This window comes from Mobula birostris, chromosome 22, assembly GCF_030028105.1.
Source record: "Mobula birostris isolate sMobBir1 chromosome 22, sMobBir1.hap1, whole genome shotgun sequence".
Taxonomy (NCBI): domain Eukaryota; kingdom Metazoa; phylum Chordata; class Chondrichthyes; order Myliobatiformes; family Myliobatidae; genus Mobula; species Mobula birostris.
In genome coordinates this window covers 22,821,229-22,840,028 of record NC_092391.1, presented here as the reverse complement: position 1 = coordinate 22,840,028, position 18,800 = coordinate 22,821,229, and the positions used below count along the sequence as shown (strand labels likewise).

General features: G+C 41.2%; 1 protein-coding gene across 5 annotated transcripts in view; it reads right to left on the bottom strand.

The window, feature by feature from the left end:
* col27a1b (collagen, type XXVII, alpha 1b) overlaps positions 1-18,800 on the bottom strand; it is a 487,157-nt gene that overhangs the window by 373,688 nt on the left and 94,669 nt on the right. For all 5 annotated transcript variants that reach the window (XR_011882827.1, XM_072240297.1, XM_072240300.1 and 2 more), the window contains exon 4: positions 16,735-16,788. Coding sequence is in view for 4 of the 5 variants with exons in the window: in XM_072240297.1 (XP_072096398.1) it covers positions 16,735-16,788 (54 nt within the window). In the remaining variant the exon portion in view is untranslated. The remainder of the gene's footprint in view (positions 1-16,734; positions 16,789-18,800) is intronic.

Genomic DNA, 18,800 nt, shown 5'->3' with positions numbered 1-18,800 from the left:
GGCAGATGGAGTTTAATACTGACAAGTGTGAGGTATTGCACGTTGGAAGGACAAACCAATGTAGAACATACAGGGTTAATGGTAAGGCACTGAGGAGTGCAGTGGAACAGAGGGATCTGGGAATACAGATACAAAATTCCCTAAAAGTGTCGTCACAGGTAGACAGGGTCGTAAAGAGAGCTTTTGGTACATTGGCCTTTATTAATCGAAGTATTGAGTATAAGAGCTGGAATGTTATGATGAGGTTGTATAAGGCATTGGTGAGGCTGAATCTGGAGTATGTGTTCAGTTTTGGTCACCAAATTACAGGAAGGATATAAATAAGGTTGAAAGAGTGCAGAGAAGGTCTACAAGGATGTTGCCGGGACTTGAGAAACTCAGTTACAGAGAAAGGTTGAATAGGTTAGGACTTTATTCCCTGGAGTGTAGAAGAATGAGGGGAGATTTGATAGAGGTATATAAAATTATGATGGGTATAGATAGAGTGAATGCAATCAGGCTTTTTCCACTGAGGCAAGGGGAGAAAAAAACCAGAGGACATGGGTTAAGGGTGAGGGGGGAAAAGTTTAAAGGGAACATTAGGGGGGGCTTCTTCACACAGAGAGTGGTGGGAGTATGGAATAAGCTGCCAGACGAGGTGGTAAATGCAGGTTCTTTTTTAACATTTAAGAATAAATTGGACAGATACATGGATGGGAGGTGTATGGAGGGATATGGTCCGTGTGCAGGTCAGTGGGACTAGGCAGAAAATGGTTCGGCACAGCCAAGAAGGGCCAAAGGGCCTGTTTCTGTGCTGTAGTTTCTATGGTTCTATGGTTCTCTTCCTTTGCTGGGTTGGAAGCATTGTGAGTGGAAGTGACCCTGTCCCAGAATCTGAAAAGGTCATGGGAAAAGAGAAACACAGCTGATGCCTGCCATTGGGAGTTGTATGACATATTGAAGCAATGAATTGATTGCCAATGCATGACATGCTGGAGGGGGCTCTGTGCTCAGGTATTTTTGAGGGCTGAAGCCAGAGAATTGCTGTCTGGTTTCAAATACACACTCGTGCCAGATTGCCGTGCTGGAAAGACTTGGAATGACAGCAGAAGCCCAATACAATCTCTTACCCAAGGAGAAGCCCTCCAGTTTCTTCTGGATGTGGTCAGGATGACGGTAACCAAATGGTACTGCAGCATGAAAGTCACCTGTTGGTCTACGACAAGTACTCAGCCGCTGTAAGAATGCTGAGTGCCTAGCTAGGCGAGACATTCATGTCCAGCTCCTGCCAGTTTGCTAGCCAAGGTTCCTCAGTGGGGCTCACGTAAACTCCCAGACAGAGGAGGTTTGTGGTGCAGTCTCACTTCCACCTGGCAATGGCTTACCAGGTGTCTGGAACACTTCACGTGATTGACCCACGCAGAGAGCGAGGCAAAAAGAACCCACTGGCGCTCGTACCTCTTCTGCAAGTCAATCTTATCCGTGACCACGAGGAGCACATTATCAGCAAAGGCTGGGAGGACAACCTCCATAGCCAGCTGATGCAGAGTTTCCTTCCAAAGAAGCCACATAATAGCTTCACTTGATGGAATACAACTGGCCAGACAAGGGCTTTCCCTGATCTGATGTAATCCTCTCCCAAAGCGCAGGACGTCATGAAGGACTCACTAACTTTTACAAGGAACTCTGCAGGAGCATGAAAAAAACCAGACTTGGGACACAAAATGCAGCACTTGTCCAAACAAGCTGAAAGCAACTAGTGTTGGCTTTAGTCATAGCTGGAGTTCTGGGGCTCATTGCATCCAACTTCGGCTGAAATCAATTGTACATTTTGAAAGGCCACGGCATGTTGGATATAAGAATGCATGTAACAATTTTCTGATGCTTTGAACAGGCAGAGGAAAGGGCACTACCCCCAGAAATGTCCAAGCCTTCAAAATCAACCACTGTGAAAGGATGAGGCTAAAGAAGCTAATGTAATATGCAAAAGAACATAGAACATAAAAGAGTGCAGCACAGTGCGGGGCTTTTGGCCCATGATGTCGTGCTACACTTTTAAACTACTCTAAGATCTAAACCTTCCCTCACACATAGCCTCCATTTTTCTTTCATCCATGTGCCTATCTAAGTCTCTTAAATCTCCCTAATTTAACTGCCTCTACCGCTACGCCTGGCAGCGCGTTCCCCGCGCTCACCACCCGCTATGTACAAAAACCTATCTCTGACATCCCACATATACTTTCCATCGTTCCCCTTAAAATTATGCCATTTTATATTAGCCATTCCAACCCTGGGAAAAAGGTGCTGGCTGCCTGATCTATCTTTTGCACGTCTATCAAGCCACCTCTCATGCTCTTTCACTCCAAAGAGAAAAGCCCTAGCTTAGCAGAAAATCCAACAGGCGCCACTTGCTTTTTAAAAGGTGCAATGAGTTCTTCATTAAGAAATGTGGTAAATATATCAGCAAATGCCACTTCCAAAAAAATTCCTTTGCTTTACTCTCACACTGCACCATACTATCAGGCTCTATCACTATCTAATACCAATTCCATCAATCACAAAAACTACAAGACCTCTGTATGTCTCAGAAAGCTTCACACAATTAACATTACTCTAATACTTACACTCAAATCTGATGGATAGAAACAAAGCTGTACTGAACATGTCCTTACCTTAGAAATTACCTCAGTTTACCCATACCCCTCTATTTTTCTGAGCTCCATGTACCTGTTCAGGAGTCTCTTAAGAAACCTTATCGTATCTGCCTCCAGCACCATCACCAGCAGCCCATTCCATGTACTCACCGCTCTCTGCGTAAAAAACTTACCCCTGACATCTCCTCTGTACCTACATCCAAGCACCTTAAAACTGTGTCCTCTCATGCTAGACATTACAGCCCTGGGAAAAGCCCCTGACTATCTACACGATCAATGCCTCTCATCATCTTATACACCTTTATCAGGTCACCTCTCATCCTTTGTTGCTCCAAAGAAAAGAGGCCAAGTTAACTCAACCTATTTTCATAATGCATGCTCCCCAATCCAGGATATTCACTTCCTGGGCCAGGGGGCCTCATGTTTTGCCAAGTTCAGTTTTCCAAACACAACAGCTGCCACTTGTAAGACCAAACAGTGAGAGTTAAACTTCCAACCATATGCCTTGTTTAGCTTCTGGTTGCAAACGGGAGCCAGTCTTCAGTTCTTAAAATGTAAATAGCAAGCAGTAATCAGTTTGAAGCTACACAGCAGCTTTACAAACAAACTCTGTCTATGGAACGGACTGCTTGCCCACAATACCTGGTTTATTGTTGCTCAAGAGATGCAGTGTAAGACACTGCGTTATTTAATTTGGGCTGTTTCAAAGCAGACAACACTGGCTAAGTTGCTTAGTTCAAAATGGGACGGAAGGGTTTAGTGGGACCCAAGGGGCAAGATTTGCCACATGGAAAGTGGTAGGTATATGGAATGTGCTGCCAGAGGAAATGGTATATGTAGGTACAATTACAATTTTTAAGCAACAGTTAGTCAAAAACCATTGGATAGGAAAGATATAGAGCAGGGGTTCCCAACCTTTTTTATACCATGGACCCCTACGATTGCCGAGGGGTTCATGGACCCCAGGTTGGGAACTTCTGGTATAGAGGAGTACGGTCCAAATTCAGACAAAAGGGACTAGGTCAGGTACGCAGGGGTGAACTGGGCCAAAGCACCGGTTTCTGTGTGGTATGATCCCACTAGAGAAATATGAACCATGGCTTCAAGCCTCATACACAGTCAGAGTCATCAATAATGTAGCACTAGACAGAAATATTGCTTGAGATTATGTGCTCAAACATTTGAGTAGTCTTTTATCCACAGCTTTCTGATTCGGTCAGGCGTACAGCCAACTATTAAAAAAAGCTTTTATATACTATACGTGAAAGGAGAACACAAGAAACATTTTTTATTCACTACTTTCCTTGATTAAATATTTAAATACTTCATAAATAGCTACACCAACTCCTTTAAACATTTATTCATACAAACTGCTAAATCAGCGTTCTTTCCCCTTTCTAACCAGGTATTTAAACATTGGAGAAAACAATTGTGGAATATGGTTTTTCTTTTCTAAAAGATCAGAATATAAAAGCATGAAATAGTTGCAGGATCCAGTTCTTGGAGATTGTCGTGACATTCATTAAGATCATGGCTGCTCTTCCACCTTAGCATCATTTTCCAGCAGAATCCTCATACCCCATGATTTACCTCATCTAAAATCCATCAATCCTTCTTTTGAATAAACATAATGGCAGTGCGTCCACAGCCTCTAGGGCAAAGAATGCACAAGGATTACCATATTCTGATGCGAAAAATATCTCATCACCTCATCTGTATCCAGCTTTACTCTGACACTGTCCCTGTCCGTTCATTTATTAATCACTGGAAACATCCTCCTTGCATCAACCCTATCAAGTTCTTGCATAATTTTGCATGTTTCATTGAGATTTCCTCTCATTCTTCAAAACTGGAGAGAATGCAGTCCAAATCTACTCATTGAGCACACCATCCTCCTGTTGAACTAGTCAAGTGGATCTTCACTGAAAGGAATCTACAGTATTTTTTTATGTAAAGGGACCGAAACTGCACACTATGCTCCAGGTGTTGTGTCACAAAGGACGCATACACTCACAATAAAGTTTTCTAATGACTGTATTCAAATCTTCTCATAATAGAAACCGTTTGCTTTTATTGCATGCTATGCATATGTGTTGGCTTTTAATGGCGTAAGTACAATCGTCCCCAAGCCCCTTTGAACATCCGTAACCATTAACAAATACTTTCTTTTCAACTATAGTGAGCCACATTTTTCCACCTTGCATTCCATCTGCCACATTTTCAAACAATCATTCAACCTGTCCTTATCCTCTTGAAGCCTTTATATATCCTCTTTAATCACAGTTCCTCCTAGTTTAAAATAGTCAGTAGACTTAGAACTATGTCATTTGGCCCCTTTCACCAAATCGTTGTCATAGACTGTGGAGTCCAGCAGCAATCTGTGTGTTACCCATGATTTATGTCAGTGACCAATCCCTATTCTTTCCAGTATATTACCAGAGTTCCATGTGCTCCAGCTCTCTTATCCAAGTCCTACACAGGATCTTACAAAATACCTTCTAAAATACATTCATCCACTGATTCTCTGTTATCTATTCTAATAGTCACCTGCTCAAAAAATAGATTAGTCAAGCACTATTTTTCATTACATAAATCTGTGTTGACTGTTCTTTTCAAGTCCTCTGTCATTACACCTTTCAGTGGAGGTTCCAGTATCTTCCTAACACTGCTTTAGGACAACAGTCCTGTTTGTTCTCTCCCTCATTCTGCTTAAATGATAGAGTCACATTTCTACACTCTTATCCCAAGAAAAAACAATTTCAGAATCTATAAAACATTGGAAGACGATAACCAGGGTGTCCACAATCTCTAGAGCCACATCTTTTCAAACTCTGGTTTGTAAATCACTGAGCGCTTGGAATGTAGCAGCATTCAGGCTCACCTATCCAGTTGGTACTAAGTTTGGCAGATATTGTATGTCTTATTCTGTGAAGAGAGTTAAAAAGTAATTAATTCATTGCTCCTGCCTATGAATTCCCTTGCTTCTGTCTGCAGGTGGCCCGTACTCGTTAGTCTTTTGCTTCCTAAGCACCCATAAAAAATTATCAACTTTAAAAATTATAGTACCATAATAGTCAATCTTTATCAATTTCCTGGTTCATGGCTGAGTTCTCAAATGTTCCCAGTGATCAAGCTGACTGCTATACGTCTCTTCCTTGAATCTAACACCATCTTTAACTTCCCTCACTGGCCCTTCAACTTTTTGCCTTACAGAATTTTTTCTTTAAATGTTTCCCTGGCCAAGGTCATACAGATTGCTTCAAGGTTTTAAAAATAAAATTCCAATGGCAATTATGACAATAATGCATTAGACAGTTACTCTACAACTCACATTTCCCTTGTTAGTCCTGGCAAAGACATTATCTAAATCTGCTGAAGTATAAATCTAAAGCAATCTAGTTCAAGTGGGAATATCAGTCAGAAACCTTGGATCTATTCCATCACTGAATGAGATACTGGGTAATCCAAATCTTAACCAAATCCATCTGCCTTTGCTCCACAGACTTAATGGTCCACCACCTGCATTTCTCATGAACATTATGATATTTGACGTGAACCTGCAAAGGCAAGTGTAGGCTGTTAATAACTGAAAAGGTGAAATATAGATACATACTTGATGTGGTCTTCTTCCATCAATTGCAGTTTTCATAAAGAGCTTAGAAACTCCATGATTGTGTCTTAGAACTTATTTAGCAATTGGAAACTTTTGTTTGCCTTGGGTGATGGTTATGAGGTGCACAAAACTATTCTTCTAAAGGATTTAAAAGTTTGAAATCATTTTCATTCATGGAAAGTGAAGGAAAATTTGAAAAATGCAGCTCTGTTTCTTTTGTCACCTGACTTAGATTTCTTATTCAGCAAAATACCTATTTGCATGTGCATTTGCTTTTAATTTTCTTGTATTCCTTTGCAGACTATAAAAACCAAAACTGAATGTGCAGCAGGAGAGATAGCCAGTATAAAGCAGTATGAAAGGGGTGGGAAAGGGGCTTGCCAGTGATAGGTGGAGCCAGATGGAACCAGAGAGGCATAAACAAGATGGTGTGTGTGTGTGTGTGTGTGTGTGTGTGTGTGTGTGTGTGTAATAGTGACAAGAGACTTGTTGGTTTGTTGGTTAGGACAGGGGTTGGCAACCTTTATTGCCTCTGTGGGTCGGATCACATCTTAATGAGCGAATGGTGGGCCAGGTAAATGCCATAAAAAACCTGAAATATGGAAATTATCCATTTCAATACATCTCATTATGTTTTGCCTCAAATTAATGAATAACACACGCTAGAAAATCATTTGTGCTTAAGGTTGCCTACCCCTGCTTTAGGAGGACACACAGGAAGTTCTGTGGCCACAAAAGGGATGCCTGTATGGCATGTTGCCTCCTGGATGCTAGGGTCAAGGAAGTCTCAGAGTGGCTGCAGAACATTCTCAAGAGATAGGGTGAGCAGCCAGAGGTCACAGTGCACATTGAGGCCAATGGCATAGGTTCAAATGGGAAAGAGGTCCTGTGTAGTGAGTATGGAAAATCAGGAAAGGGAATAAAGAGTGTAATGCTTGCCAAGGCACGAATAGAAAGACAGAGCAGATGAATGGATCACTGTAAAATCTTCTAGAACTAGAGGGGTGAGTTACACCTTAACTGGAGGGGGACCAATATCCTGGCTGGGAAGTTCACTAGTGCCACTTAGGAGCGTTTAAACTAGTTTGGCAGAAGGGTGGGAAACAGCACCAGGTCAGAAAGTGGAGGGATTGAGAGGAAGGCGGACGTCAGGGCCAATAAGAACAGGCAGCAACAAGATAACAGACACAATTCAGGGCCTGAGATGTGTGTGTGCTTTAATGCTAGGAGCATTATTATTGAGGTAACGAACTCAGCATGCAGATCAGTACATTAGCACATGGGTGAGCCAGACCTCACAGGAGGATCAGAGGTGGAGAGGGACAGCGGCTTTAAATTCCTCATTATTATCATTCCGGAGGAGTTGCCCTGAGCCCAGTATGTGAGTGCAATTACAGCAGTGCCTCCACTTCCGGAGGAGTTTGCGAAGATTCAGCACGACTTTGACTAACTTCTATAGATGTTTGCAAGAGAGTATATGGACTGGCTGCACAGCTTGGTATGGAAGCACCAATGCCCTTGAATGGAAAATCCCACAAAAAATGGCGGATATGATCCAGTAAATCATGGGTAAAGCCCTCCTCGCCATTCAGCACATCCACATGAAGCATTGTCGCAGAAAAGCAGCATCTATAATCAGGGACCCCACCACTCAAGTTACGCTCTCTTCTCAATGCTGTCACTGGGAAAGTGGTACAGGAACCTCAGGACTCACGCTTCCAGCTTCAGGAACAGTTATTACCCCTCAACCATCAGGCTCTTGAACCAAAGGGGATAACTTCACTTAACTTCATTTGCCCCATCATTGAACTGATCTCAGAACCAATGGCCTCACTTTCAAGGACTCTTCATCTCATGTTCTTGATTCTTATTGCTTATGTATTTATTGTTATTATTTCTTTATTGTTGTATTTGCAGAGTTTGTTTTCCTCTGCACATTGGTTGAATGCCCAAGTTGGAATGGTCTTTCATTGATTGTATTATGGTTAATACTCCAGTATGGATTTATTTAGTATGCTCACAAGAAACTGAATCTCATGGTTGTATATGGTGTACTTTGTTAATAAATATAATTTACACTTTGACTCACACTATGATGTTGAGAGAGGAACAGGAATGGATTGCAAGAGAAGATACTATAAATTCTGTTATGATTGGTAATCAAATTGCCCCTGAGCAAAAATAATAAAAGATCGGTGTTATAATTCCGTCTATCTTGAGACACAATTGACAAGAGCTTTATCACAAAAGCTCCCAAGAAAAATTGTAGAGAGCAGCACCAACCACTATTGTGATCTTTCGTGTCCTCGTTAAAGCACTTGACTCCATCAATCAAGTGTCCGTAAAACACCCCCTTTAAAGTTGGTTGCCTATGTTCATTTTACGATGGCGTGTAAGACACGATCCTAATCAATGGATTACAGCAGAACCAGTCTTAGTGAAAACTAGGCTCTGGCAATTCCCTGATACTTGTCAGAATCTTTCCTGCCAAAAGGTCACAACTGACCTCCAACAAAATTTCCAGAAGAGTGGAGCTAATCTTCAGATTATTCAACCAATAGTATCTACACTCTAGAACCAAGTCACACCATGGTCAATTATTAATTATTATATGCAGACAACACAAGCACTTGTGTTTACTCAGATGATGAGCTTCAAGTCAGCATTACCTTCTTCACCGAAGCATTTCTTTAAACATGCACAAGAGAAAGTTCCTCTGCCAACCTTCTTCGACTGCACCCAACTGCTCTCTGTTCATAAATGGTCATCATAGGACCCTTTAAAATGGGAACCACTTTTTATATCTCAGGGACTCCACTGGGCATGAGAGTAATGTAACATGGCATGCCCAACGCCAGACTCCCTAAATGGACACAATATTTTGAGTTTTGACACAGAAGGAGATTGCTGGGTGGACAAAGGAAAAGGTTCAAGGGTTATTTGTATTCCTGAGATATTCAAACCTCCAAGCCTGAAACACAACCTCCTGAAACCCATTTTGAACACTACCCTGCACCTCGCCATCCAGAATATCTACGAATCCTGGAGGAAAGCTTCCATGATGTCTTCACAACATTTTGGATTTTTTTGGCAAAATAATGATGGCTAATCTTAATTTACTTTATTTTTTGGATACTTTGTGGATCAACATTAGTTCTGAAGTGTAACAATGTTTTAGAGATGTATAAATACAGAAATTATAGTTGTTCTGATGAAAGGTAATTGAACTGAAAAATAAACCTTCTCTCACTCTCTTCATTGATATGACTTGACTTGATCTGCAATTCCAGCATTTTTTACTTTTAGAATCTACTGGTACCCATTTTAGACTTTTACGTTTTTAATTTCAGTTAATTTATTATAATAAATTATAATTCCAAGTATGATAATATAATATTATAATTACAAGTATGTATATGTCACCATATTCTACCTTGAGATTCATTTTCTTGCAGGCATTCATAGTAGAACAAAGAATTACAATAGAGTCAATGAAAAATAACATAAAAACACAAGTAACCGATGTGCAAAGGAAGGCAAATTGCAAATACAAAAAAAAATTAATAAAATAAATAATACTGAGAACATGAGTTGTAGAGTCCTTGTACGTGAGTCCATATGCTGTGTCAGTGATCAGTTCAGTGTTGAGGTGACTGAAGTTATCCACACTAGTTCAAGAGCCTGATGGTTGAAGGGTATAACCGTTCCTGAACCTGGTAGTGTGGGATCTTAAGCTCCTTTACCTCCTTCCTGTGGGCAGCAGTGAGAAGGGAGCATGGCCTGGATGCTGGGTGTCCTTAATGATGCTTTCCTGGGGCAGCACTCCATGTAGATGTGCTCAATGGTGAGGAGGGTATTTCCTGTGCTGAACTGGGCTATATCCACCACTTCTGTAGGGCTTTCTATTGTTGGGCATTGGTGTTTCCATACCAGTCCGTGTTCCAACCAGTCAGGATACCCTCCACTGTGCATCTACAGAAGTTTGTCAAAGTTTTTGATGACGTGTCGAATCTGTACAAACTTCTATGAAAGTAGGGGCACTGCCATGCTTCGTCTGTAGTGATCCTTAAGTGCTTGTCCCAGGACAGATCCTGCAAAGTGGTAACGCTAACGTATGTAAAGCCATGGACTCTCTCTGCCTCCGATCCCCAAATGAGAACTAGCTCAGGGACCCCTGATATCTTCCTCCTGCCGCTTTTTGGTTTTGCTGACATTGAGTGAGGAGATGCTGCCGTGGTACCATTCAACCAGATTTCAAATCCCTGTCCTGCATGCCAATTTGTCACCACCTTTGAGTCTGCCAGCAGCTGTGGTGTCATCAGCGAACTCAGATATGGCGTTGGAACTGCACCTGGCCTGACAGTCATTTGTGTAAAGCGAGTGGAGCAGCCTTGTGGTGAACCTGTGCTGATGGTGATTGTGGGGGAGATGTTGCCAATCCAAACTGATTGGAGTTTACTAGTGAGGAACTCGGGGATTTTCTCACTTTTAATTTACTCAGCAAGGAAATTAAATGTATCAGCTATGTCTGTTAGCCAATAATTCCGAAGAATATTGTAACAGAAATGGTATATTCTTTATTTGGTTTTCTAATGCTTGAGCTAAGAAAGGGAAGTTGAAATCCAAACTGTCATTTCCCAGCAGCACAATATAATTAGACATAAAAATTCCTATAAATTACAACATAAATAATGCAAAAAAAAAATAATGAAGCAGTCTTCATGGGTCTTTCAGAACACAGAGACAAAATGTGAGTTTGTAATGCATTCTGGAATGTAATGTTCAAAATCTGAAACTGCCCACAACAGGATCCTTCATGAGCTGAGCCCCGGAAGCATTTACTTTGCCTTTCTTTAATTTGAGATCTTAATGATGGTTTGGGATTGGAAATCAGATTTCAGCCACTTTGGAGCTGCTTAATTTCCCATATTACAGTATGAATGGAAAATAAGTATCAGTTATTTTAATAGAATGAATGAGAAGATTTTTTTGCAATTATTTACATTTCCACTCTGAATCGACAAAACTAAATGAACAACCACAGTTAAACTAGGTAATTTTCCAGCCGACATTCTTGGATCTCAGTAGCGCTTCTCATAACAATGCACCTTTATGTAACTCATTTCTTAAAAATGAACAGCTGAATGCGTTTTGCAAGGGCTCAGTGAAGAACAAGGAGGAAGATATTGGACTTATGCATCAGGAGAGTCAACAGTTTATAGTTTAAGGAGTAATAATGGTTAAACTGGTAAAGGGGAGATCTAGCAGCTGACAATAACAATTGTTCAATAGATTCTGATTCAGCATCAATTGACGGAAGAATATAAGCTATGATCCTGTTATTACCCATATAGAATGAATGAAATGATGGACAGATTTCCACGAGATGGAGGTTTGAATGCTCATTCAACAGGATCAATTAATTAAGGAGTTATAGATGTATTGTCTAAAATGTTTTAATGAGAAAGACAAGGGGTGCAAAATTTTCAAATAGTTGAAGCTATACGCATAGCACAGAAGTGAAGAATCTTGCACAGAAGATGTTTGAGGAATCTATTCTCAAAATAATTCCTTCAACAGTAGTAGGAATTAAGTGAGATTTGAAAAGCAGTAATCAAAAGATCAAACAGATTCATTATTACAGCAAACTCTAGTAATTCACTAATTCACTGATAATTGGCAACCCATAAATCATGACAGCTTAGCTTCTGACTCACCACCTGCTGATTTCCATGCTGCCATTAATATACTGGGGCTCCAGTTCCCCTGCTCTTTTCCACACACCAGAACCTCACATCTCACACTCCCATTCATACACTAGGGCCTCATTTCACGTGCTGTTTCCTGTCCTCCCTTCCCACTCACTGGGGCCTTAGCTCCCATGTACCCTCTCACTCTTCGGGCCCAGGTTCGTGCACTCCCTATCATCACCGGATCCCAAGTTCACACACTCCCTTCTGACCTACCACGAGCAGGTTCCCATGCTCCCTTCGCACTCACTTGTCTCCTCATCCATGGCTCACTTTCATTCACTGCAGCCTTAGTTTCCAGGCTCCCTTGAAATACACCTGGTTTTGTTTCTCAGACTCCCATGAAACTCACCAGAGGCTTGTTTCCACGTGCTTCCATTAACCTTACTACATTCACTGGAAAACTTATGATTCTGCTCTGTCTCATCATCGAACGTGTATTGAAGGTGATTGGCGTATTAATAATATTACATTTGATAATCCAGAAAATCTGTCCATCTGACACCACCAAAGTCCTAAACATGCGGATTAACAGTTTTGTTTTACACCGTATATGCAATTGGAAACTCAGTTTAACTTTAAATCAGCTTTACCTGCTCTACTTGGTGTAAACAAATATCGACAGAGACTGATAAATAGAAAGTGAGAGACAACATAGGTGACATATGCATATGATGGCTCTCCTGATAAGTTTGCCCTGCAGGAAATCTCAGCCTGCTGAGAAGCTGACAGTTAGCAATGACAAATCTGACACAAGGTATTGTATCTCCCAATAATAAAAGGTATACAATCCCAATATTTTTGCAGAATACGGCCAACAGATATCTTATGAAATATATCATAGTTGCAGAGAGGTATGAGAGTTCTTGGAAGTGAGGCTAAATTACTGACATGATTAACAGATAGGTTGAGATCTGAAGTCAGAGGTGAAATAACAGCTAGATGTTCAAGAAAACATTTGTGGAAAGAGAAATGGTTAATGCTTGAGGTCCTGGACCCTTTGTCAGACTGAAATAGATTGTCTTACTATTAAGACAACTATGCATCTGCAGGTACCTTGAAGCCAGATACGTTACCAAACATCAAGGTGAGAATAATCTGATTCACTTTTAGACAATTGCCAGGAAGAGGGATGGGCTGGGTGCCTAGGTCACAAAGTCTAGAGTGGTTCCAAAGGCATCTTTTCTAATCTTCACATTATTTTCTCAAAGAAACTTTCTGCCCTTCCAGTTAAGGATGTTGGACAAGTAACCCATTGACCTAAGAGCTCTGCCGCTCAAGCAGGGCTGGGAGTGATCAGTGTACATGTGAAATGTTCTAGATGAGCTCAGATTCAACAGAAGGAGAAAAAGGTAAAATGTATCAACAGGCAAAATAAAATAGCATTTAATAATCAGGTAAAATGTAGCACACACAGTGAGAGACCTAGGTGAGTGCAAGACTGTAAGGTTTCAGAGGGAAGGCACGGGTAAGAGCAGGTAAGCTTTTTTTTTGCCTGTAAATCCTTAGTTCAGTGTAAGCAGGATGGTTAAGGCAGAGGAATGCTCCTCCTGTTGGGTGTGGAAGTGCACCCAATTCCATTTCTCGTCCGACAAGGTCAAGGAACTGGAGCTGGATGCACTCAGGACCACCTGGGAGGCTGAAAACCTCAGATGAGACTTTTACTGAGCTGGTCACACCCGGAGTGCAGGCTTCCGATCGTAGGTGGGTGACCACCAGGAGAAGTAAAGGGAGTAAGCAGTCAGTGTAGGGTTCCCCTCTGGCCATTCTCTTCAGCAACAAGCATACCCCTTTGGCCACTGGTGGGGATGGGGAAGTGACCTATCAAGGCACAGCAGCAGCCATACCATTGGCACTTCAGCTGGCTCAGAAGCCAAGCAGGGAAGCGTAAGGTCAGGCAGAGTGATAGCGATAGGAGACTCAATAGCTAGGGGACGGACAGGAGATTCTGTGACCACAGCAGAGATGGTGTGTTGCCTCCAAGGTGCTAGGGTCCAGGATGTCACAGAGCGGCTGCAGAATATTCATAAGGGGGTGGGGGAGCAGCCAGAGGTCATGACACCAATGACATCGGAAGAAGGGGGGAAATGGTCCTGCATGGAGAATATAGGGAGTTAGGGAAGAGGCTGAAGAGCAGAATCTCCAAGGCAGTAATTCTCTTGTCACATGCTAGCCAGGACAGGAATAGGATGACAGTACAGATGAATGAGTGGCAAGGGAACTGGTGCTGTGGGCAGTGTTTCTGGTTCTTCAATCATTGGAACCTCTTCTGGGGCAGTAGTGAACTGTACGAGAGGATCGGGTTGGACCTAAACTGGAGGGGAACCAATATCGTGGTCGAAAGGTTTGCTAGAGGTACTCAAAAGCATTTAAACTAGTTTGTCACCAGGGATGGGAGCCAGAGTCTCAGGTCTGAAAGTGGAGGGGTGCAGAGGAAGGTAGATGTCAGGGCCGGTGAAAACGGGTAGAAGCAAAGTAAAAGATAGGATGGATAGTTTGACAAGTGTGTATTTAAATGCTAGGTGTGTTATGGGTAAAGGAGATTAATTTATAGCATGAATCAGTATGTGGAGTTATGATGTTGTGATAATTACATAGACTTGGTTGAAAGAGGTTCAGAGATGGGTGCTTAATGTGCACGGTTTTGATGTTTCAGACAGAGATCGAGGGTAAAAAGCAGGGGAAGGTGAGCCAAGGGCAATATCACAGCTGCACTCCAAGAGGACCTACTGGAGGGCTTGTCCACAGAATCTATATGGAAGGATGCAATCAGTCTGTGTGGACCCTCCCCACGATAGCCACTGGGACATTGAGGAATAGGTATGAAGGCAGATTAAGGAAAGGTGTAAAATCAATAGGGTTGTTGTTATGGGGGACTTCAACTTCTCCAATATAAACTGGGACCTTCTTAGTGCAAGAGGTTTAGATGGGACTGAAATTGTTACGTGCATCCAGGAGGGTTTCTTAAATCAATATATAGATAGTCCAACCAGAGGTGGGGCTGTATGGGCTGTTGGTTGATAAGCCTGGCCAGGTGACTGACTTTTCAGTGCGTGAGTAGTTAGGGAACAGCGACCACAACTCCTTGAGATTTAAGGTAGCTATAGAAAAGGATAAGTAAGGTCCTTGTGTGAGTGTATTAAATTGGAGCAGGGCACATTATGAAAACAATTGGCAGGAACAAGGGACAGTTTATTGGGAACAGCTGTTTTTTGGCAAGTCCATATCTGACACATGAAGGTGTTTAAAGACAAAAGAACAATATATAGGACAGGTATGTTCTAGTCAGAAGGAAGGACAAGGATGGCAAGGTAAGAAGTTGACAGAAGTGATGAATTTAGTCAAGAAGAAAACAGAATAGCTTGTAAATCTTAGGAAGCTCGAATCAAACAGGGACCTTGAGGATTATTAAGAAGCCAGTAAAGAAGTAGCTAATGTTGTTCCATTATTCAAGAAGGGAACCAGGGATAATTCTGGAAACTTTTGACCAGTGTGTCCCACATCAGTGGGAGGGAAGTTACTGGAGAGAATCCTTAGGGATAGGATTTATGAGCATTTGGAAAACCATGGTCTAATTAGGGAGAACCAGCAGGCTTAGTGTGAGGCAAGTCATGTGTCACTAACTTGATTGTGTTTTTTGACGAGATCACAAAGGAAATTGATGAACTTCAAGCTGTGGACATTGTCTACATGGATTTTAGTAAAGCATTTGACAAGGTCCCTCATGGGAGGCTCAACCCGCAGATTAAGATGCACGGAATCAATGGCCATTTGGATTCAGAATTGACTTCCCATAGAAGACAGAGAAAGTGATAGACAGGACTTATTCTAGCTGGTGGTCTGTGATCAGTTAGGGAACTGCAGGGATCTGTACTGGAACCTCTGCTGTTTGTGATGTACATAAATGACCTACATAAAAATGTAGATGGCTGGGTTAGTAAGTTTGCAGATGGCATGAAGATTGGTGGCATTCTGGATAGCATAGACGACTGGCAAAGAATACAGTGAGATATAGATCAGTTGTAAATATGGGTGGAGAAATGGCAGGTGGAACGTAACCCAGCCAAACATGAAGTAGTGCGCCTTAGTAGGACAAACACAAACAGACAGTATGTCATCAAGGGCAAGACCCTTAACAGTGTTGATGAGCGGAGGAATCTTGGGGTCCAAGTTCATAGCACCTCGAAAGAGGTTACACAGGTTGATAGGGTGGTTAAGAAGGTATATGGCATGCTTGTCTTTATTAGTCGAAGTACTATGTTGAAAAGTCAGGAAGATATGTTGCAGTTTTATAAAACTCTAGTTAGGTCCCACACTGTATTACATACAGTGCTGGTCAACACATTATAGTAGAGATGTTGAAGCTTTGGAAAGAGGTGCAGAAGAGGTTTACCAGGATGTTTCCTGCCTTAGAGGGCATGTGCTATAGGGAGAGGTTGGACGAACTTGGGTTGTTTACTCTGGAGCAGTGGAAACTGAAGGGAGATTTGATAGAGGTTTATAAGATTATGAGCGGCATAAACAGAGCAGACAGACAGTATCTTTTTTCCAGGGTTAAAAGTCTAAAATTGGAGGGCCTGTTCCTGTGCTGTACTGTTCTGTGTTTTATAGATTTATTTAATAGCATTATGATGCTGATATTAAATGGTCACAATCAGTGTTTTGTAAAGTGGTTCATACTTAATAATATTAATTACATTATTTTGGTGTAAAGATTGAGAATAACTAAAGTACTTACCCGAGGTCCTCTTTTTCCAGGTTGACCAGGTAGGCCTGGAGGACCACGAGGACCCTGTAGAGAAATAATTAATATGTATTAATGTATTATACAGTCATTCCTCAATTAGTACAACCTTTACTAACCAATTCCTCTTGACGTGACAGAGTTTATGGGTTAGTTGCCAGAATACTGACTTTTGGTTTCCACAGAGAAATAAATTTTCAGAAAACTGTCTCAAACTTGACAATGTCACCTTGTAATGAGAGTACTAATTGTGAAAACAAAACACTGTGTGAAGCAAGTAGCTTGGAAGGTGCAATGGTTAAGCAAGTTTCACTATTTAAAAAGAAAATTATAACTAAGGTACTTAAATTTAAAAATAGTACCTTTAAGGAAATGTGGAAATAATTTATGCAATCCGATTAGAATATTTGTTCAAAATGACAAGAGGAATACTTCCAAAGTCATACAAGATAACCAGAGAAATGAATGAGTTTGCTCCTGATACATTCTGAATGCGATTGTGTTGGGAGTCGGACATATAGAACAGTCTAAAAATTTTCGCACAGTTCCATCTCAGAACTATAGTAAATCAAGAAAGTTAGAAAAAATAGAAGCAGGAGGATATCAGCAAGACCTTTCCCCACCCCCCTCGATGATTCTTTGTTATTCAACTGTTTTCAATTTTGTAAGGCTCATTGAGATTAATTTCTAATCTTCTACAGAATTGCCAGCATTTCCACACAGAACCATACTCTGTAAAAGTTCAGGACTCTGCAAAGTTCTCAGCTGACTACCAGGAATTTCCTGATTGTGTTTTGACAACCAACTTGTATAAACACTAACAGGCAGTGTAAACTTCTGAATATTTTCCAGTGTTGACATTAAAAAACTTCCCCATTATTCTTGCAGCAGGGCATCCTGCGGAGAACAGGCTGCAAGGGGAGGAGGTCAAGTAGAAAGTGAGTTAATTTTTTTATTTAATCAAATTGATTTAAATATATTTGGTTACTTTTACATGTTTGCTAATGATTAATTGTTTAACCTTTCAAAGGACTTTTCAATAAATATTGGTATGCTTATTTACTAATTGCTTTTGACCAGTCAGTTCTTTGTAGCTGGGAAGCCAAAAGATCATGGCTTACCAGGTTGTCACATCTATCCTGAAGCAGAGCTGCAGAAAAGCCAGGCATTCTGATGGGCTTTGCAGTGCAGTTTGGAGCAATCTTATCTGAAGCAGCTCACAGGTTAGGTGGGCAGGTGACTGGCAAGTACCTGTAGTGTACCACTTCCCAGAAGATTCAAACCCATGTCTTGTTTTCCTAAATTCCACTCCTTAATCCTACAAAAGGCAGTGAATTCGGCCAACACATCATCGGTAAAGCCCTCCTAACCACCTTCATGAAATACTGTCGTAGGAAAGCAGCATCCATCAAAGATCCTCACTACCCAAGCCACACTCTTTACTTGCTGTTGCCATCAGAAAGAAGGTACAGGCTCCTCAGGACTCGCACCACCAGGTTCAGGAGCATTTACTACCCCTCAATCATCAGGCTCTTGAACAACAGGAGCTAACTACACTCACTTGCCCATTATTGAGATGTTCCCGCAACCAATGATCTCACTTTAAGGACTCTTTATCTTGTGATTTCATGTTCTCATTATTTATTGCTATTTATTTATACTTGCACCTGCACAGTTTGTTGTTTTCTGCACTCTGGTTGATCTTTCATTGATCATTGATCCTGTTATAGTTACGATTCTATAGATTTGCCGAGTATGACAATGAATCTCAGGGTTGTACATGATGACATATAATACTCTGATAGTAAAATTTATTTTGAACTTTGAACTTTATTCACTCTTCACATGACAACCCCTCATTATAGAGTTGGTCGAGTTTCGAGCATTTTAGAAATTGTAGAAACGGTGAAAACACGTTGCAAATCAATCAGCATTTGAAAATAGAAAATAATGTTAGCAACGCATTTCCAGCATCTGCAGAATTCCTGTTGTTTGTAGATATTTCATTGGAATTGAAAACTAAAAAAATCTATCTTCTGTTTGTTTAGCAAGCAATCTAT